Raw genomic sequence first — 27,656 nt, forward strand, 5'->3', positions numbered from 1 at the left:
TTTTTTTTTGCAAGAAAGGTGAACTTGCCCCTGGATGCTTCAAAGAGGCTTGAATTAATAGCAAAAAGGAAATTTGCAAACGTTAGGCCGTCCAGGCCCATTATTTTGTTAGGTGTCCTCACCTGTGTTTTTCCACTTGCCCTTCACAACAAACCCGTAAGAATATTAGCATCTCTCTCTGATTAAAAACTGAAACTCAGATTTTAAATAACTTATGTGACTATCAAATATTTGAACCAGAATGGGAATGTGAGTCTGTTGGACTCCGTATCCAATGCTCGTTCCAGTGGCAGGTTGTGGACAGGTAGAGATATGCATATTTTTTTGCTCACCCAGGATCTATTCCTCCTTCTTCTGGAAGGGACACACTGATTTTCCATGATACAACCACCCTTCGAACATTGTCCATCCATTATGGTTTGGATGAGATTAATCTCAGGCCTGACCAATCAGTTTATTTCATCCCATATAGTCACAGGGACAGCTCAGGGATGCACACCTGGTCCAAACCAATCCAATGATACTCAAACCCAGGACTTTTGCAAGAACTGTGGGAAAGAGAGAATCTTTCCTTCTGGGGGACTTGAACCAGGAAGCCCGGGACTTTGGAGAATCAGTCTAAGGGGGAAGCCTATATACAAAAGACAGCAGAGAAGAGGTGGAGAGAAATTGAGTCTGATGACATTTTTTGAGCCCTTAGACTGACCTATGCTTAGATGTACATCAGCTAAAAAATTCCAGGATTGTTTATTTTCTCCAATGTATTCAAACTGGGTTGTTTTTTTTTTTTGTTTTTTTTTGTTTGTTTTTTTTGTTATATACAGACAGCTAAGCCAGGAGGGTGAGGAAATTAATGCAAGGGATTCTTAAATCCACTGAAGCACCCAGCCTTGTCTGTGAACAATCTGTTGACAATGTTAATTGTGAGTGGTAGGAATAAGGATGTTTGTTTCATTTTTGCATACCTTTTTCAACTTGACAAAAAGATTAGAAGAGGTCGGGGCACCTGGATGGCTCAGTCGGTTGAGCGTCCGGCTTCAGCTCAGGTCATGATCTCACAGTTTGTGGGTTTGAGCCCCGCGTCGGGCTCTGTGCTGGCAGCTCAGAGCCTGGAGCCTGCTTTGGAATCTGTGTCTCCCTCTCTCTCTGCTCCTCCCCTGCTCATGCTGTCTCTCTCTGTCCTTCAAATATAAATAAAAACATTAAAAAAATTTTTTTAAATAAAAAGAAGAGGCAACACAAATTGCATTTAAAAGTAAATTTTTTAAACATAATAAAATAAAATAAAAACAGAAAGGAACAATTTCCCCCACAGAAGAGAGAAAAGGAACAAATTCCATTTGGTAGCTCTCCAATCTAAAACCTAATTCCTAGACTTCTCTCTGATGGTAATTCCCATATTAACATCCTATGCTCAGGCTGTCTCCCAATATCCATTCTCCCTTTCTTCCATGGTAATTCTGATTTTTAGCCAGCACATAACGTTTCAAGATAGAGACTACATTTCCCAGCCTGCTTTTCAGATAAGTGTGGTCATATGACTAGGTGATAGCCAATGGGATATGAGCAGAAGTAATGTGCTCACCTTCCAGGTTGTGTGTTAAAAGGAAGGGCATGCCAAAACGTAGACACAGTGATGTGCCATGATGGATTTTGTAGGCAGGGACACCACCCTAAAGGGAGAGAAGTGATAAGATATGCAGAACTTGAGTTCTATACTGCTACCCAGACTTCCTCTGGTTTATTGTACTGTGTTTTTTTCGGACTCTGCAGCAACAGCCAAATTTACATCCTAAGTAGTACACCAACAAACTTGCCAAAATAACATGCCCCCTCCACTCAGCCTTTCTACTTCTTGAACTACTGCTCTTCCTCCTCGCTACCCTTAAACATGGGTGGTGCTCTCACTTTCAAGGTCTTTCCTTAAATCTGGTTTCTCTCCATGTTTTCTTCCTTGGAAATCTCATCTACTGTCATTGAAGAGGACTTCAAACCTTTCTAAACCTAACCCATCTCTCAGCATCAGTTCTGCTTATCAGACCTCTCTTCCCTGATGCATTACCAGCACATCAAACTCTGTATGTTTAAAATCAAGCCCACAGTTCTCCCTCTCCTTCACACACACACTCACCACAGAGCTAAGGGTAGACAACTCGTTCTGTTCCTGATTCCTCTGATTTAGTAAATGGAGTAGATGACACCACCATCCAGCCAAGAGCCCAGGCTTAAAACTCTAAAGCAGGGGCCACAATTTCAAATGCTTATGGGAGCTGAAGAGTTCATGACCAACCACTATGTGGCTGAGTTCTCACTTGCAGGAATGTAGGCACAATGTTGTAAGGTCTTCTGATTTTTCAAAGTAAAAATTTAGATTTTATGCTTTATGTACTCTCCCTATATTTATTTAAAAAATAACAACAAAAGCTATCTTCCACAGAAATATTGAACTAGCAATATTAATATATGGATCAATATGTAAATGAAAAACTTAAAACACATCTTACGCTATTTTCTAGATAAACAATATGTATTATAAAATGGCTAGTTAAATAATATAATTGTAGCAAAAATAATTCATCAGATCATTCCAGTAAGGGTAAATCATTTGTTTATATTTGGAAATTATTTATCTTTTGATGCAGCTGTCACTAAATTCTGTCATGATTTGACATAGGGAGCGACATCAAATTCTTCCAACAACTTCCTCATTAAATTGATAACCACTAGATGAGTTCTTTAAGTAGCCAATCTTTCCTCACATCAATGACAGTGTTGAATTCTCAGCTTCTGATGAATAGCAATTATATTTAAACATTTCCCAGACTTATACTCTGAGGCTTTTACATATTCAATATTTCTATTATTGACTAAATCACAAAAATCATTTATTGAAATGCCTTTTAACCAGTTGGCTTAATTTACTACTTCTTGTTCACCCTCAATCTGCAGAACTGCATAAACCAGTTGGCCAAATTTCAGAACTCAGTAAATTGAAGCAATCAGAAAGTTCATTACATTTTTCACTTTTGTCCTCAAATATGTTTTCATATTATCTGTGGGACAATCTTATAGTTTTTTTCACTGAAATTGATACTTTATTTAGTTTCAAACAGTATACCTATTTTTTTCATATCTGTATCTTCCACATCTGTTTCACAATTTCCTTTATTTGTTTATGCTATGGACTGAATGTGTCTTCCCCAAATTCATACTAAAGTCTAGTCCCAGGGCGCCTGGGTGGCTCAGTCGGTTGAGTGTCTGACTTCAGCTCAGGTTATGATCCCGCAGTTTGTGGGTTCGAGCCCTGTTTTGGGTTCTGTGCTGACAGCTCAGAGCCTGGAGCCTGCTTTGGATTCTGTGTCTCCCTCTCTCTCTGCCCCTCCCCTGTTAATGCTCTGTCTCTCTCTCTCTCAAAAATGAATAAATGTTTAAAGAATTTTTTTAAAAAAGCCATGCCCCCCCACCAATGTGATAATTAGAATTAGGTAAAGTCACAGGGTGGGAGTCATAACGAATAATGCTCTTATAAGAGTCACTAGAGAGCTTGCTTCCTCTGCTCTGCTCTCTACCACGTGGGGACACAAAGAAAAGTCTGTGGTCTGCAACCCAGAAGAGGGTTTGTACCAGAACCCACCCTGTGCTGACACCGTAATCCGACTTCTAGCCTCCAGAACTGTGAGAAGTTTCTGTTGTTTATAAGTAACCAGTCTTTCATATTTTATCATAGCAGCCCAAACAGACTAAACAGTTTACATACGTTCAGCTGTTTCATTTATGGAGCTCATTAAAATATCAGCTACAATAGTGAAATCACTTTTCTCATTAAACTGAAATGAATTTTGACATTTCCATGAAAATATCATTTATTAAGGCCAACATGCTTAAAACATGTTTTTGAAACAGTTAACCACTCCGTTTGTTTCTGACAGTGAACAAACGTATACACAACTTACTGATTTCCAAACTGCTTTTGAAGTTCTAGGGCTTCAAGCTGTCTATCAAGGTTCCATTTTCACTCTGTAATTGCAGTTCTTTCTGATCTTTATTTGATGTGTGATAGTAAATATAGTGCATCAAGCAAAATATGAGAATTACTTGACTTGCATCTTGTATATTGCTTTATCCAAAATTAATTAAATTTGGTAACTTAGTGCCAAGTTAATACATCCAAATTTTTTCTAAACTTTTGGCTGAAACCCCAGACCCTCTAATATTACATTAGTACTTTTTGTACAAAATCCAATGGCTTTTTTTTAATTGCTGTCAAATACTCCGATGACATTTTTATGGAAATATTTTTCAGTGAAATATAATTTTTCTTACCTACGAACAAAGTTCTTTACATTGTATTAAATGTGGCTCACATCATAAGGTCAACAAAAACCATCATCTTCAAAATTTTGAAATTTGTATTTTAAGCAAATTATTGAAACACTTTAAGTAAAACAAATGAAGTTTCTTTTTTTCAAAAATTTTTTTTATTTTTTTTATTTTTGAGACAGAGAGAGATAGAGCATGAACAGGGGAGGAGCAGAGAGAGAGGGAGACACAGAATCGGAAGCAGGCTCCAGGCTCTGAGCCATCAGCCCAGAGCCCAACGCGGGGCTCGAACTCATGGACTGCGAGATTGTGACCTGAGCTGAAGTCGGACGCTTAACCAACTGAGCCACCCAGGCGCCCCTGAAAATATTTTTTTAATGTTTATTTACTTTTGAGAGACAGAGCATGAGCAGGGGAGGGGCAGAGAGAGGGAGACACAGAATCCAAAGCAGGCTCCAGGCTCTGAGCCATCGGCATAGAGCCCAACGCAGGGCTCAAACGCATGACCTGCAAGATCATGACTTGAGCCAAAGTCAGACACTCAACCAAATGAGCCACCCAGGGGCCCCAAAATGAAGTTTCTTTGATGGTGATTTAAAACGATCTGCCTGGGGCGCTTGGGTGGCTCAGGCGGCTGGGTGCCCAACTTCAGCTCAGGTCACGATATCACTGTTCCCGAGCTGGAGCCCCACGTCTGGCTCTGTACGGACAGCTCAGAGCCTGGAGCCTGTTTCGGATTCTGTGTCTCCCTCTCTCTCTGCCCATCCCTGTTTGTGCTCTGCCTCTCTCACTGTCAAAAATAATAAACATTAAAAAAAGAAAGAAAAGCCTCCGACTTCAGCTCAAGTCGTGATCTCACAGTTCTGAGTTCAAGCCCCACATTAGGCTCTCTGCTGTCAGCAGGGAGCCCACTTCAGATTCTCTTCCCCACCCCACCCCCACCCCTCTGCTGGCTCTCCCTCTCTCTCAAAAATAAATAAAAACAGGGGCGCCTGGGTGGCTCAGTCGGTTGAGTGTCCGACTTCAGCTCAGGTCATGATCTCACAGCTCATGAGTTCGAGCCCCACGTCAGGCTCTGTTCTGACAGCTCGGAGCCTGGAGCCTGCCTCAGATTCTGTGCCTCCCTCTCTCTCTGCCCCAACCCACTCACATTCTGTCTCTGTCTCCATCAAAAATAAATAAACATTTTTAAAAATTTAAAGGAAAAAAATAAATAAAAACATTAAAAATATATATAAATAGGGGCACCTGGGTGGCTCAGTCGGTTAAGCATCCGACTTGGGCTCAGGTCATGAACTCGCTTTTGTGAGTTCGAGCCCCGTGTCAGGCTCTGTACTGACAGCTCAGAGCCTGGAGCCTGCTTCGGAATGTGTGTCTCCCTCTCTCTCTGCTCCTCCCCTGCTCATGCTCTCTTTCAAAAATAAAGATTAAAAAAAATTTTTGTTAATATATATAAATAAAAAAATAAAACGCTGTGCCTTAGGGGAGGGGCTAGAGGTTGAAATCAATTTGCAACGGCCGATGATTCAATCAATTATGCCTATGTAATGTAGCCTCCATAAAACCCAAGAGGACAGGGTTTGGAGAGCTTCCCTGTTGGTGAACACATGCAGATTTGGGGAGAACGGCCCACCTGGAGAGGGCACAGAATCTCTGAGCCCTTTCCCACATACTTTGCCCCGTGTGTCTCTCCCATCTGGCTTTTCCTGAGTACACTTTTTATAATAAACCGGTAATCTAGTAAGTAAAAATTAAATGCACTGCCTTCATTTATGTTTGTCAAAAAGTTGTTTTCTCGGGGCACCTGGGTGGCTCAGTCGGTTAAGCAGCCGACTTCAGCTCAGGTCAAGATCTCACGGTCCGTGAGTTCGAGCCCCGCGTCGGGCTCTGTGCTGCCAGCTCAGAGCCTGGAGCCTGTTTCAGATTCTGTGTCTCCCTCTCTCTCTGCCCCTCCCCTGTTCATGCTCTGTCTCTCTCTGTCTCAAAAATAAATAAATGTTAAAAAAAAAAAGTTGTTTTCTTATTTAGGTACATCTATGTTTTGTAACGAGTGGGTCCATGGTACCCATGTCCATATCAATAGCAGTCCTTTAGAAGTTCTATTAGGGGTGCCTGGGTAGCTCAGTCGGTTTAGTGGCCCCCGTGAGTTCGAGCCCCCATGTTGGGCTCTGTGCTGACAACTCAGAGCCTGGAGCCTGCTTCAGATTCTGTGTTTCTGTCTCTCTCTGCCCCTCCCCTGCTCAAACTCTCTCTCTCTGTCAGAAATAAATTTTAAAAATTAAAAAAAAAGCTCTACTAAATATTTTCATAAAAATGCTCAATTATATAGTACCAAAGATTTCACTTGAACAAGTTCTAACAGCATCCTGCTGAAATACACTTTCTTAGTACTTTAATGTTTCAACACATAACTTTCGAGCACTATTTGCATCCAACATTTCTGTCATCAGCAAGAAGTCATATTCTTGCTTGGAAAAAAAAAAATCAAGTTCTTTTTCATTCCAGAACTATAGATTTTATATGATAAAGTGTATTTAATACAAGTTTCATTTTGTGCAGATTCTCGCACAGCATCGAAACAAGTCTCAGGCTGGGATTCACTGCTCTTAGAATTCTTTCTTCCGCAGATGGACAAGATTCATGTTTATTATATTTAAAATAAATATTTAAAAATGTATCCAAATTTTTTGTCTGTTCATTCTAGGTATTTTTAGTATTTTATACTAAAATCTTACATGTATTAATACGAGACGCTGCACAGCTACTACTTTGAAAACAATCACAAAGTGCCAACAATAAGATTATTTTAGCTAGCGATTCTCCTAAAGCAATTAGCGTTTTGTTAACATAAGTAACTCAGCCAGTTCCTTCAGTGACACAGGCCAAACTATGTCATGACTATTTCTCAGATGTAGCTACATCAGGAGGCCCATTTTCAATGGTACTAATATCCTAAAACTGCCACCAATGAGTTTATATTAAATTTATATTAACTAACTATAACACATCACAATTAGTACAATACAATTTACCCTTATGTATTTCAATATTAAAGAAATTTTTTTAATGTTTATTTAAAACATTAAAGCATGAATGGGAGCAGGGGGCAGAGAGAGAGGGAGACGCAGAATCTGAAGCAGGCTCCAGGCTCCGAGCTTCAGCACAAAGTCTGACACGGGGCTCGAACTCACGAACCGTGAGATCATGACCTGAGCTGAAGTTAGATGCTTAACTGACTGAGCCGCCCAGGCACCCCTTGTCTTTCAATAATTTAACCATCAGTGTGGTACAGGGTGCGGGCTGGCTAAACCAGCTCTGGCCTATCTCCTGGATTTAGACCAGGAGCTGCCAGTTTTAGCATTTGGCCACCACCCCAGAAAAGACTATCAATGGGTCCTTGATTGGAAGATGAGGCTGCATTTCAGAAGCACCTCTGAGAGTCGTGCATGGTCACTTTTTTGTGTGTGGGATGGATATCAAGTGATGTCACACCTGGACCACTTCACTAATAACTGAAGTCACCTGCCTGCCTCTGGCAGTCATTGTAATTTGCCACCCCCGGGTTAGGTTCTCAAAAAAAGACTTCCTGTCCCAGCAAAATTGCTGAGGCAAGAATTTGCAAATCTTGGCTGAGTGGGGAGGGAGGGGGGAAAGAGAAATAGCAACCCTAAATTAATATTACAAAAATGCATCTTGGGGGCGCCTGGGTGGCGCAGTCGGTTAAGCGTCCGACTTCAGCTCAGGTCACGATCTCACGGTCCGTGAGTTCGAGCCCCGCGTCGGGCTCTGGGCTGATGGCTCAGAGCCTGAAGCCTGCTTCCGATTCTGTGTCTCCCTCTCTCTCTGACCCTCCCCCATTCATGCTCTGTCTCTCTCTGTCTCAAAAATAAATAAACATTAAAAAAAAAAAAATGCATCTTGCCACATCTGCACCTCTAACTTATACCAGGTCCAGGTCACGATTTAGCTCACTGAAACCCTCCCTAATCACCAGCCAGCATCGCCCATCTCCTCTTCCTCTAAATGATCACAACATAAAGTCTCTCCCTCAGTGCTACCCTGTGAGTATACCTGGCTCGGAAATAAATTCCAAACTCCCCATCTAGCATACCTTGCCCCACCCATTATCCTCCAACGCACATTAAGTCATATTGTTTCCCTTCATATAGCCTTTGCTCCAAACAGGACATTTTCCCCCTATAGATCTTTAGGCAGTCACACCGCCATGCCTTGCTCACAAAGATTTTCTCAACCTGGCGCACTCTCCTCCCTCATTTCTTATCGGCAGTATCCCTCAAGGCGTGGCACAAAAGCCTCCTCCGGGAGGCCCTCCTGGATTCCCTAGCAGGCCAGACCATTTCCTGAGCTGCCCAGTTCTTCTCTGACCCTCTGTCTCTCCAGGAACTCCGCCCATTCGTCCTGAGATTGCAGGGACCCGACAGGAATCATTTCTGGGACCCTGTGCCCAGGGCAGGCCTCCGGGTTTGCTAAATGACTCAACAAACGAGGGTGTGCCGACGGCCCCACCAGCCGGGTAACCTAGTAGGAGTCGGGCACTGCGGTCTACGCCGGGACACGGCTCCTGATTAAAGGAGGTTACGCTCTATTCATTAATTCAGAATTATAAGTGCTATGAAGGGTATAGAAGTGACCTGGGACTTCGCCTTGCTCACAGGGTTGCGGCGCAGAGGGGTTCTACCCTTTGCCTCAGTTTCTCCATCAGCCGACCCCGCCCTCCCCCCCTCCCTGTCACTTTGCAAGGTCTGCGCAGCCGCAGGTTCCCAGTCCCGGCGTGCCCCACCCCACCCCACCCCGCCGGCGGGCACCCTCTTCCCGGCAGGCCCCGGGAGCCCCGCTGTATGCCGGGAATTGTAGTCTTGGCGGAGGCGGTGCGGCGCCACGGCGCGTGGCAGGAAGCGGAAGCGGCCTGCGACCCGCCCCCGGCCCCGCCCCGCGCCGCGCCGCGCCGCTCGCCGCGGTGCTAGCACTGACGTGTCTCTCGGCGAAGGTGCTGCGCTCCGTAGCGGGCTGGGCCGCGGGCAGTGTCACCTCAGGCGGAGCGGAGAGGAGCAGAAGCGGGACCCGGAGCCTGAACAGCCGCCGCCATGGCGAGTGAGTCCCTCGGGGCAGCCGCGGCAAAGCCGGGAAGGATCAGATCGCCCTTCCCCTCACCGGTCCGGGCGAGCGCCCACCCACCGGGCCCTCCCGGGGCCCCTCAGAACGAGGCCCGCGTCCCCTGGCCCCCTCGGTGGTCCCCGCGCGCGGTCTGCTCCCCTAGTCCCTGCTCCAACTCGTGCTGGGCGGAAGGCTTCCCCAGGGAGCGCAGGAGGTTTTTACGTGCCCTAACTCTGCTTTTGTTTCTCCCATCAAAGTCAAATTTCTGGAAGTCATCAAGCCCTTCTGTGTCATCCTGCCGGAAATTCAGAAGCCGGAGAGGAAGGTAAGTTCCCCGTATCGCCGTCAAAGAAGGTTTCGTGAAACTGGGCGCTTGAAGTTTACAGTACAATTAAAAATGGCTTCAACACGCCAGATGGAAACTCTGTCTCCTGTTCCTTCCTCTTGGAGTGTAGTTGTGTGTACTCCTGAGCTTTGTCGAAAGGTGACCGGGTTGTGTGGGAGTTTGCACCGAAATCAAGTCGTGCTTTATTTAGAGCATCTCTAGGGAACAAAGCCTTCGGTCTGCTCTGTCCCAAAAAGGGATCTCGGCTGTGAATGTATAAGGCCTCAAAAGCCTCAGGATACTCGGACTGGGTTACCCACCCTTCCTTCTTCACCTCCACCAGGAGCACTTTATGGTTGGTGTTTTCCTAGGAGAAGATCTTAGTATGCATGTGCTAAAAGAGGCCAAGAGCGGTCACTTTTCCCCGTATAGATGAGTTTGTATGTAGACTGTCACAGTATTGAGGGGGGAAGAAGGCGTTTTGGGAACCCTACTTTTTACGGCAGACACGGTAAAGATAAAATGTGGAGAAGATAAAAATGTAGACCCTTTATCAGAATTTCTGCTCCTGCACAGCGACAGCCCAGGATAGCGAGTGTGGCCACTGTTAGTAAAGCTGTTAAACAATGAGAAAGTTTTATTTAGATTCTCGCATTGAAAAGAATGAATAGTGAAATATTTTTGTTTTTAGATTCTTTTCAGACTGTTGCTCATGCATTCACGTGTACGTGTGTGTGTAATTGACAGCAGCGTGGACACTTACTCTTGGAGTCACCTTTTTTTTTTTTTTCTTAACTTACAATCATTTTGTGTAAGAGTGCTCCATATGCGTGCTGCCTTCAGGGGGCAGAATGTAAAGGTGTCCCCTCCACCCCACCCTCCTGGCCTAGTAGAAAGGGTATGGCTCTGGAGGCCGACAAGCTTCGGACCTACCCTTCACAAACCTCTTAAAAGCTGTCCATCCTTGGCCTTGTGACTAAGTGTGGTAGATGGAGCAGTGGAAATACGTGCAGGGAGTAGCAGTGGCTCAGGAAGGATTAGCTGTGGAAGATGTGGTTTCTGATGGTGGTTTTAGTGGAAGAATAGAAGTTTTTTTGAGGAGAGGAGAAGGAATTCCAGGCATAAGGAATATATGGTGTGCAAAGACCAGGAAGACGAGCAGGTGGGAGGGTGTTAGCTATAGACCCGCATTGCTAGAACATAAAAGATGGTGGGGAGCAGTGGAAGGGCCAGATGATTAGAAACTTGCTCTGGAAGTAGGTAGAGAGGAGAGTGGTCTAGAGGCTTTTGCAATACAGGGTGTGTGGGGTGGGCTAGGAGACAAGGTTTCAAGAGGCTATTTCAGTGGTCAAGTAGATAGGACTGGGATAAGTGCTTTTGAAGTTTTGCTGTTGAATTTGGCTGCGTCCAGGAGAGGAGACTTGGTTATTAAGAAATGAGGAGTCGGGGCGCCTGGGTGGCTCAGTCGGTTAAGCGGCCAACTCCGGCTCAGGTCATGATCTCGTGGTCCGTGAGTTTGAGCCCCGTGTCAGGCTCTGTGCTGACAGCTCAGAGCCTAGAGCCTGTTTCAGATTCTGTGTCTCCCTCTCTCTGACCCTCCCCCGTTCATGCTCTCTCTCTGTCTCAAAAAAATAAATAAACGTTAAAAAAAAAATTAAAAAAAAAAAATGAGGAGTCTTCTAAAAATTATCTACTCTTTTTTTCCCTTAAAGAATCATTTCAGTACAAGCATGTGGCGTTCCTAGTTAGCCTGAAGGGATGTCGCCTTCCCTTGGCCTAATTTCTTGGTGCAGCGAGGTGCCAGGTGGGCAGGGGAGCATTCTCAGGAGGAAGAAGGGTTCTGGGAATTCAGCTCAGCTTCATGTGGAGTGTGAGACACTGTATGCCCATCACCTTTGTGCTGTGACCTCGTTGGGGCCTGCCAAAAGGGGTAGTCCGGGAAGACCGCAGCTTCTGTTCAGACCAGAAAGCCAGACTCTGACGCGGAGCTCGCTTAGGCTTGACTTCTCTTCCCCTCCGGTTGAAAAGTAGGTTTTCAGAACACAATTCTGTTCACTTAACACTGTTGCTCGCAAAGTATTTTCCCTATCAGAATCCTCAGCTCACACAATAGTTATGGTGTTTTTCAAGCCCTTTGAAACCTTTCTTGCAGTATAGGCAGCAAGTACTAGGGAAGGCAGTTGTAGAGGCAGAACACCTGGAAAAGCTACCACTACTTAGTACCAGAGGGACCTTGGGGTGGCGGGTTCTAAACTCTTTAATGATACTTACAAGTTATCTATGAAATGATTCCTAATAGTCACCTGTCCTACCTGTGTACCCAAGGAAATGTGAAAAAGTCTTAAATAGGTGCCATTAGTAGGCAGTGAGTAGGTTAGAGGTGTCTTCCCCCCCAGTATTGTTTATTACACTGTTTTACCCTTAATTCATAGCAAATACACTGTTGAACGATCACAAATTGCAAATTAGTTGCCTACAGAATTGCAAGATTTTATCAATTACAAAAGCTTTTCGAATGAGAATTGAATATTCACTGGTTGTAAGGGCGAGTCTGGTTTCGGAATCCCTTTCTGTCTTTGATCTTGGGTCTAATCCTATAGTGTCAATGCTGGTGGTTAAGAGCACGGGTTTTGCACTCAAACTCAATTCAGCTGTGGGATTTGGGACACATTAGCTTTCCTAAGACTCCGTTTTCTCATACGATAAAGACGATAATGCCATGTGGTAAGAGGATCAAATGAGATAGTACATCCGAAGGTCTCTGCATAAGTGTCTTGTACGTAGAAAGCATGCAGTACACGTGCTTATGTTTTATGTTTGGCACGTAGTTTGGAGTGTTCAGCGCTCACTTGTCTGGTGAACCAAGAAAGGGGTCCGAGTAGAGGTCGCGTCTATTAATTTGCTTATGAAAATACCTTCGTGCCTGAATTCATCTTCTTCCATTACAGATTCAGTTTAAGGAGAAAGTGCTGTGGACCGCAATCACCCTCTTTATCTTCTTAGTATGCTGCCAGGTAAACACAGCTCACGTCCCAGAATTGGAGTGGGGATGAGAGCAGGCTGGGGCTAAGTGTGCTGACTCCTTCTCTCCGCTTGTTTCCAGATTCCCCTGTTCGGAATCATGTCTTCAGATTCAGCTGACCCTTTCTATTGGATGAGAGTGATTCTGGCCTCTAACAGAGGTAGGACCCTGGCCACCTGCACTTCCCTGCAGTGTAGACCTGCCTGGCCTCCCTCAGTTAAATGACAGGCTTTGGCTTTATGCGGAATTCAGAGGGCGTTGGGGAAGAATGTTGGCGTGCTGTGCTGAATAGCCTTAGCAAATGCCAAATTCCGCACCGAGGCCTAACGTCACATTCGGAATTGTATTTGAATGCAACACAAAACCTGTACTAACAAGATTAGTCTAGGTCGTAGAGGATAAAAAAGCATGGAAGAACTAGAATGTGTTTTAAACAGCTGAAATGGCGACATTTGTACCAGTCTTTCTCCTGTTTTGATAACATTCTTTGGACTATGTCATTTATTTCCCGCAACATTTTTTTTCGTATGTATAGGTTACATGTATGTGTCAAAGAAAATACGTAATGGTGTTTTGTGTACTTGAACCCATTACCCATGGGGGGAGGATTTTGAACACTTATGTTGATACTGCTTTTGATTAACTCATTTTTTAAATATAGTTCAAATTAAGTTCAAATCCCTTGAAAGTGTAGCTCATTTTAGCATAATGGAAGTAGACGTTTATTCCCATCTAGATACAGTGGTACAGACCTTCTTTCCAAACTCTAGAAATTATTTGAATGTTATCCTGTTTTTATTAACTGATGAAGAGACGAACCTTTCTTATCTCTGTAAAGCCAGAATGAATCTGTTTATGGTGAATTCAAATGCATTCATCTGTTTAAATGCCACGTGACTTCCTAAACAGAATAAGATGTTGCCTGACAGACTGAATGGAATGAATTGAATCACACTGTCATCATTGATATTGGGCGATTATTCTCGAAATTAACTGCCGCTAGCAAACTGAAACACATTGTATATGGTGTTCACAGTCGAATTTTGTTCATTCAGTTATTAATAATTGGTTGCTTTTCCAAGCTTATACTGGCTGTATTTTGCCTCCCCTTTCCTTCAAGGCACATTGATGGAGCTGGGTATCTCTCCCATTGTCACCTCCGGCCTCATCATGCAGCTCTTGGCTGGTGCCAAAATAATTGAAGTCGGTGACACCCCAAAAGACCGAGCTCTCTTCAATGGAGCCCAAAAGTGTAAGTGAGATTTTGGGTAATGTTCAGATGTCTGTAGTTGGGAATTCAAATTTTTTATAAACAGGTTTACCAAAAAAACAAAAACAAAAAAAAAAAAAAACCCAGGTATTTTTGTACGAGGTAACCTCCTTGGCCCACCACCTTGTTAGGCTTTGTTAGTGAGAGAGAGCACTTGGATGGGTGGGATGAGGCAGGGGAAAGCAATGTCACAGGCCCCAGACACCATGTGATCAAGTGGAAGGAGTGGGGCTTGGAGGTCTCACTCTTCCTTACCACTTACCACTTCGAAGGAGATACTTCAGAGCTGTTGTAAGAATTCAGTTGAACAGTGTGTGTAAAACCTCTCTCAGTGCCTGGCACACAGTAGTTATTCTACAAGTGTTGTTTTCCTTCTTCTGGGAGTTTGAAAGGATTGAACTTAGGGGAAAAGGATCCTCTCATTCCAACTCTGCTATTTCCTAGCTCTGTGGCCTCGCACAAAATTAGGTGACAGCTCTGAAGTCTCAGTTTTTTCATCTGTAAAAGTAAGGAGAATATTGGTATTTGCTTTATGGCAAATAACGTGTTACTAGTAACAGTGAGCGGGCCTCAGAATTAACCACATTCAGCCTCTGAAGTGGAATGTGTTAACTAGGAAACGACGTTTACAGTTTCCTCTGCAGCCGTATTTTCTTCCACACCAGCATGTTTTACAGATCTTAAGTTAGGAGGGTAAGTGACTGAACAAGAAAGACTAAGCCAATTCAGACATGTCAGTTTCAGACACAAATCAGGATTGAAAAGGATATACATAAATATTTTTCAAAAGTACAAACCAGCTGTTTTCTCTTCAGTCTTGGACAATTTTTTGAAATTTTTCTGTCTTAAGACTTCAGTTTTATTAGGCACTTTTAAAAAAGTCCAATGGAAACTATATCTGATAGGTACTTTGAAATAAAATTGTATTTTATGTGCAAACTAAGCAGAAAAGGGAAATTGAGTCCCAAACCCATTTGGTTTTGTGGAACCAATAAAAACAAATGGATTCCATTGTGCCTAACAATGGAGTGTCATGAGGTACAAGAAACAAACACGTCTGCATACAAAAAGAAAAGTGTCTTAGGCCAGAAGACCTTTGTGGCAGAGGAAACCGGTAACTAAATTGATGGCACTGTGAAGTTTTTCCTTAAAAAACACATGAACTACAAACTGGGAAGGGGTCACTTTATCCCAGAGTTAATATTCAGTGTTTTGGACTCAGACCCAGATGAGCCTGGAGAGGGCCCGGGCATGGACTTCAGTTAAGGAGCTCTCCCAAGCCCCAGCGACCTACCCTGAGTTCGGGTGCTTCAGGTCAGCACCATCACCAAATCAGGAGTCTCTGGATGTCATCTCCCCTGATTCCCCGACACCTTTTTATCAAGAACTAGATTTGTCACTTTTCAACTTTTTCTCCTGCCCTCACTGAAAGGAAAGTGAATTTAGGAGAAGCTGAAATTGACGAGCCTGCGTGCTTTTGTTAGAAGGCATTTGAATTACCTTGTGCTTTGGCCATGGGGCTGTTGAGTGTTTCCTGGACCAATCTCCTTGCAGGCAGTATCCATATTCTTCCTCTCCACCTTTGTCTTCTGCTGTGCCTGGCACAGAGTTGGTGTTTAGTAACTGTTCTCTCCTGGACCATGCAATGTCCCACTTTGAACACCGTTTTCTTTTCATTTCCAGTATTCGGCATGATCATTACTATCGGCCAGTCCATCGTGTATGTGATGACAGGAATGTACGGAGACCCTTCTGAGATGGGTGCTGGAATCTGCCTGTTAATCACCATCCAGGTAATTGCTACTCTGACATATGCCCCCTTTTGAGTAGTCCCTCACACGCACTTAGACTTCCCACGTGACAAATCTGAGGCATGCCTAAAATAAGCAGGAGAGGAAGCCGGAGCCCCTGTGTTGGCCTTTCTGAGTTCACCAGAGAAAGGCTGTACTCTCCGAGGCCTACTCTGCCTTTAGCATTTATATCGGGGAAGGTCGTTACTGCAGAAGGAGAGAACTATGTCCATGAAGAACAGAAGTGCGTAGTCTGTTTGGGTTTTTAATTTTTTTTTTCTTTTTTTAATTTTCACAGCTCTTTGTCGCTGGCTTAATTGTCTTACTTTTGGATGAACTTCTGCAAAAAGGGTACGGCCTGGGCTCCGGGATTTCCCTCTTCATTGCCACTAACATCTGCGAGACCATTGTGTGGAAGGCGTTCAGCCCCACCACTGTGAACACCGGCCGAGGTAAGGGCCCTGGCCTTCTCTGGGGATGGGGTTCAGTAAAAAGTACCAATGTGTGCAAAGCAGGAAACAGTAGTCCCCCTCCTTCCAAGGAAAAATTTTCGGTTTTATACATCTCTTCTGATTTTTCTCTGTGGATCTGCAGAGTTGTTTTCGTTGGTTTGGTTTGCTTTGGTTTGGTTTAGAGTAACTTCTATCTGTAGAAATTTTTAAACACAGATAGGTTTGTGCTCATAAACATACGTAATTTGCCTTTTTCATGTGAGCGTTTCATGGACATTTGCCATGCTGGAATAAATAGCTCTGGCTCATTTTCCTTAGCACAGTATGGACTTCTGTTGCGAGGCTAAAGCAACACTTGTCATAACCAGTTTTTTCTGATGGGCACTGAGGTTGTTTCCAGTTCCACTGTTGTTACAGCACATCCACACACATTCATCTTGACGTATCTTGGTAGTTGCTCACAGCGAATACGTTTTTAAAAATGAAATTACTGCACTTGGTCATGCAAAGGGCAGTTTTGTGAGAGAGATCTGAACTTGGAGCTCACCGGGGTTTAAATCCTGGCTGTTGCCGGTAGTAGTAAGTGGCCATGGGTGCCAGGATTAAGTGAGAAATAACATGAACTCAGTGATATGTGGCTCAAAGTAGGTGCATACCGCATGTAGGTGTTCCACGTTATACCTATAAGGAAGGGAAATCTTGTTACAGGCAGTGTTTTTAACAAAACTTTCTAAACATTTAGGGAAGTATGACTTACTAGAAAAGGAAAATCAAGTTTTTTTCATCACTAAATATGCTGTTCACTCGGAAGAGTCCCATGAGAAGTCAATATTCATGCATATTTGAGTATTTTTCTTTGAACTGACTGCTGGAAACAGTCCCTGGCCTCCAGAGACCACATGGTCTCATTTGTGAGACTGAAAGTAGGTCCCTGGACAAATGAGGGCCACTTGCATCCCATAGATTACAAGGAAAAGAGTGTAACTGGACATAGGAAATGTCAGAAGGGCCTCAGAGAGGAGTGGACAGGAGCAGACTTGATTCCTCCCTGGGCACTTCCTGGAATTTTAGGAAATTCAGGGCAGATTAGGAGAAGCTGGAAGGTGGGAAGGAGGTCAGGGTTTTTCAGGAATGGGTGTGAAAAGGCAGGACGGTGAAGGGATAGTAGAAGCCACCAGCCAGGGCTTTCTGGCCACTGTGCCACCCTCTATTCAGGAGCAGGCCATGAGGCACTGAGAGTTGGGGTGTGGAAGGAATGATTCACCCTGGACTGGGGGAGATGAGCAGAGAGCAAAGCCAGGGAGCTAATCAGTCCTTCAGCTTTGATGAGCCAACCTGTCGTAGAAAACATTGAGCGAGGGCACGAGGAGAACAGCGTGTAAGAGGTGGGACAATGGAGGTTCTTTCGAGGGTGATGGAAAATTGTGAAGCAAAGTCAGGTTTGTTTCTGGTTTTAAAATAAAAGTGTCATGCTGTCAGCTGGTAGTTTTGGGACCGAGCTGGAGAGACGATGCAGCCAGGAAGGGTCACTCCACAGCCACATGTGTGGGCGGTGAGTGTCACCGTGAGAGCCATGGGGTGAAGGGAACAGGAGAGGGGGTTCATGAGGACTGGACCCTGGAGGAGGGCACAGGTCACAGAGGTCACAGGACTGAGAAGGCAGCATGGCAGCACATCTGAAACTCTGTTGGGCACATGGAAATAGGTTACTTACTGTGACCCTCTCAGGTCTGGGAGAATAGCCATTCCGTGGGCAAGTGGGGACAGCACAAATGGGATTAGCAGGGACCATGCAGGTACGAAACTGCCTGTGCCCTCGAAGTGACATTTCGCCCTTGGAAACCCGGTCTTGTTCCCAGAGATTCAGCAGGTAATGAATTTTGAGAAATGATTGTATTAAAAATTAGGAGAACTACAGCTTAACCCTAGCATCACCTTTCACTGAAAAAGTATTGCCCAGGCATCTATTAAGGACCAGGCGCTGTTCTAGGCACTGGGAATATGAAGGGAGCCGAGTACTGTGTAGGTTAGGTGTTGGGACAGGTACCTTGGGGAAAAGCAAGGCGGAGGAAAAAGATGGAAATGCCAGGAAGGTTGTCGCAGGGTTAGTCTGGGTGATCAAGAAGATTCCCCCACCCCCACCATGTCCATCCTCCCAACCCTCCGTTGGAACAAAGTCCTTTAGAGGGGAGGGAGCCCCATGACTGTGGGGGAAGAATGTCCCACGTGGAGGGAACGAGCAGCTACAAAGGCCCTAAGGTGAGAATGTAGCCGGTGTTCCAGGTCAGCTGGCGCAGAATGAACAAGGGGGAGAGGAGTCAGAGTTGAGATCAGAGGTGTGGGGGTGGGGCAGTGTTGACAGAGGGCAGAGGGTGTTCCCCCTTCCTGGGCAGCTGGGGTGTCCTCTGTGAAGTAAGCGCTTGTCCTGGCTCCAGCTTTAAGATCCCTGAACTCTGTGCCCTAGGAAGATGGGCCAGTCACATGACTGAGGACGGCATCATAAGGTGAGGGGAGGAATTCCTGACAGTTGGGAACAAGTGTTGCTTCCATAGAAGCCACATCCAGAAGAGGTCAGTGGTGATGCCCATTAGATGGTTGACCTAAAGTGTCGTCTCAGAACGGTCCAGGAGAAGCCAGAGGGAGACGTGACGTGTGGCACCAGTCACCACGCGTCAGAAACGAGCAAACGCTGTCGCAGCACAGGACCAAGGCGCACCACATGCCACTGTTCCCAGTACCCGCTACCAGTCCTCGGAGACCGTGGCCTGGATGTGGCACTAGCTTTGTGCATGAGTGCCAGACGTCTGTCACAGGATAGTTAGACTGTCCTGGGTCAGCAGTGGTCAGTCACAGTAATGCAGTGCTCCCGTTTCTGGCGTTAGCTTTTGTGTGTTCAGTTTATGTAAATTTCCTGAAAACGTATACACCCCTAGGCCCTGCTGCTGCCCTGTGCACCCAGGCCCTCTCACTTGCCCCTGTGCTGCCTGCTGCTCAGGTCAGGTGCCCACGCTTGCTCTTTTCCTTCGGTGTCTGGGTAAGCTCAGTCTGCCTTGGGGCCTTGGTTTCTTGGCCCTGTGACCGGGCTGCCTCCTTCCACACCCTCTCAGGGTAAGGCGTGAACTCGGATTCGGATCCGCCGTGTGGTAGGCACACGTGTGGTCCTTTCCGCTCAGCCGTCCGTGTAGAGAGCAGAGTCCGAGCCCCGCCTTGTCAGGGCCAGCCTGCTCCTCGTGCTGCCTGGGCGTCTCCAGGAGGAGGATCTGACCGCTGGGAGGCCACTCTGCAGTGGAGACCGCTGCAGCGGGAGTTCAGCAGACCCTGCCGGTATGATTTCGTAATCGATCATCATGCCAGGCATCTGGTAGCCATTGACTCCTATATGTCGAAGATTTGAGATCAGTTAAGTCAAAAGGTAGAATGGCCCATTTCTGCAGGTTACAGGATGAGAGAGGTGTGAGAGAACTCTCTCCCTGTGGTTATAGGAGCAGGCACCGCGAATGGTAGGGCTTACTCTTTCTGGCTACCAAGATCCTCAGAGCCAAATTTAGTTGGTGGTTTGTTTCTTTACCACATGCGTCCTCTCCTTCGCCAACAGGAATGGAATTCGAAGGTGCCATCATCGCACTGTTCCATCTGCTGGCCACACGCACTGACAAGGTCCGAGCCCTTCGAGAGGCCTTCTACCGCCAGAATCTCCCCAACCTCATGAATCTGATCGCCACCATCTTTGTCTTCGCAGTGGTGATCTACTTCCAGGTGCGTCCAGATCCGGCCACGGCGAGTTTTGATGGACTGCATTTAAGTTTCAGAGCGCCTTGGTGTGCGTGTCCCCCATCCTCGCCCCGGGGTGGCGCACATCCCATTGCGACGCACTGAAATGAGATGTGGTGTTTGAAGGGCACGCATTCCATGCGAGCGGCACAGGTTCCTCCCACTGAGTCAGAACTTGACTGCGCTAAACACAGTTTAGGCAGAACGTTCCTGAAATCGTGTTCCCTTGGGTCGGGCCTGTCAGCAGACAGAGAAGATCTATCTTTAAGTTCTTAGTTCAGGGGAAATGAGAAGTAACCAAGCTCTAAAACCTCGTCTGTGTGTTACCCGAAGGTTGTGTAGTAATTGCAGGCAGTAGCCTCATCTTGGAAAAGGCCTTCCTCTTACCTTCCAAATTATCAGTCTGTGTCACATGCGTCTGCACGAGGGACTTGAACTGCTGTTTCCTGTTCTGGGGTCAGATTAATCTTTTTATTGTTTGATTGGCTGCTTTGTATTCTGGTATTTATTGATAAGGAGGGACAACAGTTGAGGAAGAAGTCGAAAGGGTATTTAAACCAGGCAAATGCTTTTTCTGAGGGCTTAACAGTTCTGGTCCTTCAGCTGAGACTTAGAAGCCTCGTTACTAACAAGTGCACTTATTGGGGGCTTGGCAACTACTTGACTTGGAGCGTGAACATTTTATTTGAAATCGTATGTATTCTCAGCCCTGTTCTAGGCACTGGGAGTTTGTGAAAACAATAGGAAAGAAACCCTTTCTCTTCTCAGGGGTTTCAGAGGGAGAGGCTGAATTCCTAGAAGAGCTTAGCTTTTCTGTTTATGATCAGAAATGTCCTAAAAGGCTGTTGTGGGGAGTGAGGCAGAGGCCGTGGTGGCCACAGAAAGCACAGGCGAGGGAGGCGCCCCCGGGACTCAGGCGCACGTCTCTCCGGATTCTCTCTGAATCCTGCAGAGAGGTGAATGTGACGTGCTGGACTTTGGTTTTTGACAAAAGTGGGATAATTTCACTCTGCTGGGGTTTGGTGCGTGTTTACGCCAGTGTTTCTAGGAACCTTCTGTTCAGGTGCCCCCAGGTGGGGAGGCGGGTAATGCAGGGCCACAAGAGCCCCGGAACCCATGCTCCGGGCCGGCTCTCTCGAGGCTGTCCCCGGCTGCGCCATGCCGGGCCGTCCTGGGCAACCGGCCGGATGAGGCTCTGAGGGCCATTTCGCTCCGTTTGGCTCTTCAGGGCTTCCGCGTGGACCTGCCCATCAAGTCGGCCCGGTACCGAGGCCAGTACAACACGTACCCTATCAAGCTCTTCTACACCTCCAACATCCCCATCATCCTGCAGTCCGCCCTGGTGTCCAACCTGTACGTCATCTCCCAGATGCTGTCCGCCCGCTTCAGTGGCAACCTGCTGGTCAGCCTCCTGGGCACTTGGTCTGTAAGTACAGCTGCTCGAAGCAGTCTGTGTCAGTGCTGTGGCAAGTGGCAGTGTGTGCGTCCGTGTGTCTTGCTCTTGACCAAATATGTCACCCAGAGGTTTTTCCTAATCGTGCCTTTTACAAATTCAGCGTGTTAAATTTTCTTGTCCGTGCGTGAACCGCACTGCGGGCACTTGAGCAAAACTGCCTTCCGTCTGCTCGGAACTATTTGTGTCTTGATGCTAAGGTATGACAAGGTGGCACCCATAGGTTTTCCGCATATTCTTTCCAGGATACTTCTTCCGGGGGTCCCGCACGTGCTTATCCGGTTGGTGGCCTGTGCTATTACCTGTCCCCTCCAGAGTCTTTCGGCTCTGTGCTAGAAGACCCCGTCCATGCCGTGGTGTACATAGTGTTCATGCTCGGCTCGTGTGCGTTCTTCTCCAAAACTTGGATTGAGGTCTCGGGCTCCTCTGCCAAAGATGTGAGTAGAAGTTACAGTAGGGTGCTGGACAAGCGGTTAAATGGGGAAGCAGTGGCCGTCACCCCTTAGTGGCATACAGAGACTCCACTCCTCACCTCTTCCTGAGAGAGCGGCCTGTGAATGCCCGCACACCCCTCGTCCTATTGCGGGGCAATTGTGAAGCGTTGATGGCCAGAGATAAAGCCCAAAAGTAAATGAGCACTCGGTTTGGGAAGCTGGAGCCAAACTGTGGGACTCGCCTTAGCAGCAGGTGTCAGGGTTACCCGTGTGAGCGCTGAGGGGGGTGGAAACGGAAAGCGGTGAGGGCCAAGTGCCGCCAGGAGACCGCTGCCTTCCCTTCAATTTCAAGTTTAGGGTTTAACGTTGTCTCTTTGGTGGGCATCACGCAGGTTGCAAAGCAGCTAAAGGAGCAGCAGATGGTGATGAGGGGCCACCGAGAGACTTCCATGGTCCATGAGCTCAATCGGTGAGTGCTGGCCCCAGGTCCCCAGACTCTGTGTTTGTGGTTTCCTTACACACTCAGCATCCTGATCGGGCTTAGGGACTTCGGGTTTATTAACTCTTACCCTTGGGTAACGGGATAGGAAAGACCCCTGCGTCTGTAACTGTGAGCTTGCCAGCTGCTGGGGACCGGAAATAGAAAAAGTAAGTGCGTGTAGCCCCTCTCCTCGGAGAAGGAGCCACCAGGGAGCAAGGCAGCGGCACACGGCCCCACTGTCACAGGACGGTGAGCTGGCCGCTGGGGCACGGGGACCCCACTTACGCTCTGAGTGCAGATGAGGGCCAAGGTGGAGGTGAGGCTAACAAGGCCGCGCAGGGAAGGGGCAGCGCCCCGGGTCCCTTCAGGAAGCTCAGCGCTGGAGGCAGACCCACCAGAGGGAGGTGAGGCTGACTGAGAGGCCGCTGTGGGAGTTTGGGTGAGCATGGCGGCGCGGGGTCCCGAGTGCCGCAGGGACTTGGGGACATGGAGGAGAGACTGGCTGCAGCGCTCGGTAACCAGCTGCAGGAGGAGGGTGTGGAGATTCGGGGTCGGAGAAAGCCCCAGGCTGGCCCCTAGGGTGCTTACGCGTCACCGTGCTGTCCGCACCCCCTCTTCATAGACAGGCGGTTACAGTGTGAGCTGTCTCTGGGGGCTGCATGGGTGTCTCAAGCTTTTCAAGCCATTAGCCTCTGTTGTGAGTTCTTACTTCTTCCAATGCCTCTGGGAAGCAGCCGTGCACAGTACACGAATGAAGGAGGCTGTGTTCCTGGAAAACCGTTCACAGAATGAGGTGGCCGACAAGGTTTGTCCTGTGGCCCGTAGCTTGCTCACCTCACCTAAAGGAAGCAACCACAGGGGAAGCCAGTGCTGCAAGTTTCGGATTGTTTCCAGATCTCTAGCAGGGCAGTTTTAAGAATTCTCTGAGCCCTCTGCATTGATGTCACTGTTCAGTCATAATAGGTTGCAAGCCACGTGGGAAATTTTAAATTTTCTAGCGGCCACCTGAAAAAAGTAAGAATATACCTGAAACTAATAAAATGTCGTATGTAGACTATATCTTAAGAAGAAACTGGTGAAATGAAATTTCATAGTATATTTTATTTAATCCAGTTATGTCCAGAATATCATTCTTTAACTTGCAGTTAACATAAGAAAAAGCATATTGAGATTTTACGTTCTTGTCTTCAAAACCTCACGTGAGGCCTTTACCATCTCGATCTGGACTAGTCCCGTTTCACGAGCCATACACGGCACTCACTGGACAGCACAGCCCCAGTCTAGACCAACAAGCCGTGACGTAGGTGAAGGTAGTGGAGTAGCCTGTAAGGAGTCAGGGTCTTGAATCAGAGGTGGGCATGTCAGATGGCCCGGCCAGGGGACTCTGCATGGTGCCACGTGGCTGACCGGCCCCCCCTGCTCCCCAGGTACATCCCCACCGCCGCAGCCTTCGGCGGGCTGTGCATCGGGGCCCTCTCCGTCCTGGCCGACTTCCTGGGCGCCATCGGGTCTGGAACCGGGATCTTGCTCGCGGTCACGATCATCTACCAGTACTTTGAAATCTTCGTGAAGGAGCAGAGCGAGGTCGGCAGCATGGGGGCCCTTCTGTTCTGAGCCCTGTCTCCCCGGACCAGGGAGAGGGGCCGTGCACGGAATTGTGGGGGAAGGGAACAGCGAGACCTCACCGTGGGGTGCTCATACAGGGAGTGCTGCTACGGCACCGGGACTTTTGTTTAATAATGGTTTTGAATTTCATATTCTTTCATTCCACTTTGTAAAGTGCTAGAATTTTTCCAGTTTGAAATTTTGCTTTTTATTCTGGCATTGGCAGAAAGAACGGTAGAACTGAGGTTTTATTGAGCTGACTGCCAGAGGTGGGGGTGGTAAGTGACCGTCCCCAAGTGTCCATGTAACTTTTGTTGTAACCTTTGCACCTGCTCAGTGCCGTAGGCGGCTGCAGTGGTCTGAGCTGTTCCCCCATCAAGGGAATGTCCTGTTGGTTAGAAGCACAAACCCTGTGGCAGTGTCTATGTCGTGGCCACAGGGCACGAGGCTGAGAGCAAATCATGTTTTCTGGAGGACTCACTAGTGAGTCCCTTTCACAATCAGGGGTGGGAATATCTGGCTTAAAACTGTTTTTCTGGAAGACACAATTGTCTTCCTTTTTTATAAGTAGTTTTTAGGACCAAGCTTCTTCCAAAAGAAAGGGATGGATTTTCCAGAAGACGCTCTTGGGCCGTCTGTTAATTTTTCTGCATGTGCCTGTTGGCTCTTCTCATTGACTGTTCTAGTCGGGCTTTGAGGCTGAAAAGCACAGAGTCAGCTTGGCTCCACCATGTCTGTCTGTAGTCGGTTTGTGTCCCCTGATCGAGCGGGGCCAGGAGTCACCAGCTTTTATGGCGTTGTGGCTGACCCAAGCCAGGTGGACGTTGCATAGAGGTCCCTTGGAGTGATGCGTGTCTGTCCAGTCCTTCTGGTTGTCGCCGGACGGGCCTCCCGCTCACCCCTAGGGAGACGCACACAGATGTGGAAAGGAGCAGCTTGGCTGTCGCAGCACCGCTGCCTTCCAGGCTGAGGACTTCCTATCATGTTTTTAGCACTTTTTTTATTGTGCCTGGGACCAAATGCATGTAAAGTAAGTGACTAGATGCCACCCGTCTCCTGTCGACTTCCATCAGGACCACCCAGCAGAGAGGAGGACTCGGGCCTCAGATCCATGATGAGATCCGGGTCAGAGGGCTTCGGGTTTTTTGGTGTTTGGGTTTTGTTTTGTTTTGTTTTTTTGTAAGTGGCTCCAGTGTGTTTGGAATGAAAAGACTCACAATTATGTCTAAACTAAGTTCTGTTTGCAGTAACAGAAGACCTAGATTTTAGGAATTGGAACCTTTTCTGAGGCCTTTAGGAAGGCTCCTCAGGGGACAGGCTGTGCTTGGCAGCAGGGACAACAGAGTCAGGCACCGCAACCCTGAGGGGTTCTCACCGGAAGAAGCCCCGGTTCTAAAAAGGGAGCACCTGGGGCCCTGCAGAAGGAGACGCCCCACCAGCAGCAGGCACACAGAGGCCTTCAAAGCACAGAGCCATGGTCACGACTCAGCAGAGGTGACAGGGCCGGCGCCCGTCTGAGTCGGAGTCCTAGGAGACCTCACTAGCAGCGCTAACCAGGAAACAAACCGACCAAGGGACAAAAAGCGACTTGCCTAAAGCCACCCGGCAAGCCAGCGGCAGAACCAGGATGGGCCCGGCAGGTCTGTCGACCCCCAGTCCAGGGCATACCACCATATCACACGTGGCCTTGTCAGACCCAGTCCTGAGCAGAGACTCAATGCCTCCCCGAGACGCACAGTCTGTGCGAGCCTGTGCGTGGCAACGCCGGGAGTGCCCGCCTCGTGGGTGGGGCCCCGCGGGGCTCGTGCTCTGTGGTCCATGATCATGGTGGGTGGGGGCCGACCCCAGCTTCCAGGGGACTGTCACTGTGGACGCCGTAATGGCATAACTGAGTTAAGGTGAATAAGTGACAAATAAAGCCAACTTTTTACAAGCCACTTGGTCACGTTCTCTTGGTTTACAGTTCCCAGGAAGGCCGGCGAGAGAAGAGCTGGGTGCCCTTCGGGTGTGTGTGAGGTGTGGTTGAGTCCTGGTTTTGCACAGGGTGCCCCAGTCTCCACTAGACGGAAGTCCCTCCCCGGGCAGGCGTAGCCCCTGAGAAATGTGCTTCTCCTGGGGGTGTGTCAGCTGCACGCCCAGGGTTTTGGTGAAGAGAAACACGGGTGAAGTGCCGGGTCCTCCCAGAAGCGAGGGAGTAGACAGGTGTCACCCCTGTGAATGCAGCCCATCACGCCGTACCCACGCAGCGCCCTCCCGCCCTGTCCAGGCCAAGGGGTACCGTTGCCCTAGGCTGTGACGGCAGACATCGCTATACATCCAGCCACTGATCAGCCGGACCTGTAGCTAAGCCAGGAGGGTCTCCACCCTGTCCTGGACCCCAGCATCACGCGGATGGCGGGGGCCGACATGACTGCTCCCCTGGGATGGGCGTGTGGAAGTCTTCCCGAGGGATTCCACCCTGAGGAGAATAGCGCATGTTCCCAGGGTGATGTGAGAGGAAAACTTCCCACTTGCCTGCCTGGTTTTGAAGCTGACGAGCTTCTGGACGGTGCCTCACCCTGGACCCTCTGCCACCACCACCGGCCTGGTGCTGCCTCAGTGACTCCCGAGTGACCGGTGGGCAGGACCCTTTCTCCTTAGCTGGACTCCAGCCTCAGTGTTCCAAGGACAACCTTAGACTTTGTCTTGGAAAGCTGATTTCTGGGGCACCTGGGTGGCTCAGTCGGTTAAGTGTCCAACTCTCAATCCCAGCTCAGGTCTTAATCTTTGGGTCATGAGTTCAAGCCCCACATGGGGCTTCACGCTGGATGTGGAGCCTACTTTAAAAAAAAAAAAACAAAAAAAAAGCAAAGAACTTCTGATTTCTGAGATGGGCTTGGGCCAGGGCAGGATGTCCCTCTGGGACCCCTGGAGGGACAGGTGTTGGAGCCTGACCCTGCAGAAGCCCCCTGTCAGAGCTGGGCTGAGGCTGCGCCCAAGATGGGGTGTGTGGCCAACCTGCCCTGTGCTCCCTCCAGACTGCTGGCTGCCGGAACGGGCTGAGACCCCCGATGGGAGCCAGGCAAGCAGGTAGGGTCCCCGGCTGTGACGTCCAGAAACTCAAGTCAGAGAAGCTCCCGCCCCCAGAGAGGCACTGCACCCTCTCTCGCTGCCTGGGCGATTTGGCTGGGCCTGTGACCAGACCGGCCTCAACCTGGGAGCCGAACAAGCAGAGCCCATGTTGGAGCAGCCGTGTATGTGGCTCGGGGTGCCAGGCTCTGCCTCAGCCCACGTGACACCAGGCGGGACCCTTGTGCCAGGAACTGTCCAGCAGCGCCTCCTTCTAACCGCCTGGTAACACCTTCTTTTCCCCATGAGGCTGGTGCTGTGCTAGCCCCCTTACACGTGATCTCATTCGCTGCCCCCCAACCTGGTCAAGGCCTGGGAGAGAAACAGTTTGTCCCCATTTGGTGCAGAAATTGAGCCCAGGGAAATAGAGTGTGACCCGAAGCCACACGGGCACTCTGTGGCAGGGCCGAGACTGAAAGCCCAAGGCGCCGTTCCTGCCCCAAGTTCCTGCTTGGCTGCTGGGCCTGCCCGCCTGTGGGTTCCTCTGCGAGGGGCATAGTTGGAACCAGG

General features: G+C 48.0%; 1 protein-coding gene and 1 long non-coding RNA gene across 2 annotated transcripts; one reads left to right on the forward strand and one right to left on the reverse strand.

Annotated features, from left to right (window-relative positions):
* Positions 1–843: 843 nt before the first annotated feature.
* Positions 844–9,159, reverse strand: LOC131509730 (uncharacterized). The gene is made up of 3 exons (XR_009260673.1): positions 8,973–9,159; positions 1,586–1,673; positions 844–1,181 (listed from the first exon to the last, which is right to left on the reverse strand). It is a non-coding gene; the product is annotated as an uncharacterized LOC131509730 (long non-coding RNA).
* Positions 9,160–9,288: 129 nt separating this feature from the next.
* SEC61A1 (SEC61 translocon subunit alpha 1) lies at positions 9,289–25,971 on the forward strand. Its single transcript, XM_058725793.1, has 12 exons — positions 9,289–9,432; positions 9,693–9,760; positions 12,709–12,774; positions 12,864–12,942; positions 13,903–14,034; positions 15,736–15,845; positions 16,141–16,294; positions 19,890–20,050; positions 21,294–21,491; positions 21,764–21,955; positions 22,345–22,421; positions 23,861–25,971. The coding sequence occupies exons 1-12, from the start codon at positions 9,426–9,428 to the stop codon at positions 24,045–24,047; spliced, it is 1,431 nt and encodes a 476-aa protein (XP_058581776.1). The 5' UTR covers positions 9,289–9,425; the 3' UTR covers positions 24,048–25,971.
* The last annotated feature ends 1,685 nt before the right edge of the window (positions 25,972–27,656 follow it).

The sequence above is a fragment of the Neofelis nebulosa genome, chromosome 4 (assembly GCF_028018385.1).
Source record: "Neofelis nebulosa isolate mNeoNeb1 chromosome 4, mNeoNeb1.pri, whole genome shotgun sequence".
NCBI lineage: Eukaryota > Metazoa > Chordata > Mammalia > Carnivora > Felidae > Neofelis > Neofelis nebulosa.

Excerpts from the sequence above, each read along its gene's own strand:
- SEC61A1 (XM_058725793.1), top strand. Across the intron at positions 12,943-13,902 it reads GATTCTGGCCTCTAACAGAG|GCACATTGATGGAGCTGGGT; the intron begins GTAGGACCCTGG and ends CTTTCCTTCAAG. Across the intron at positions 21,492-21,763 it reads GCCTCCTGGGCACTTGGTCT|GATACTTCTTCCGGGGGTCC; the intron begins GTAAGTACAGCT and ends TATTCTTTCCAG.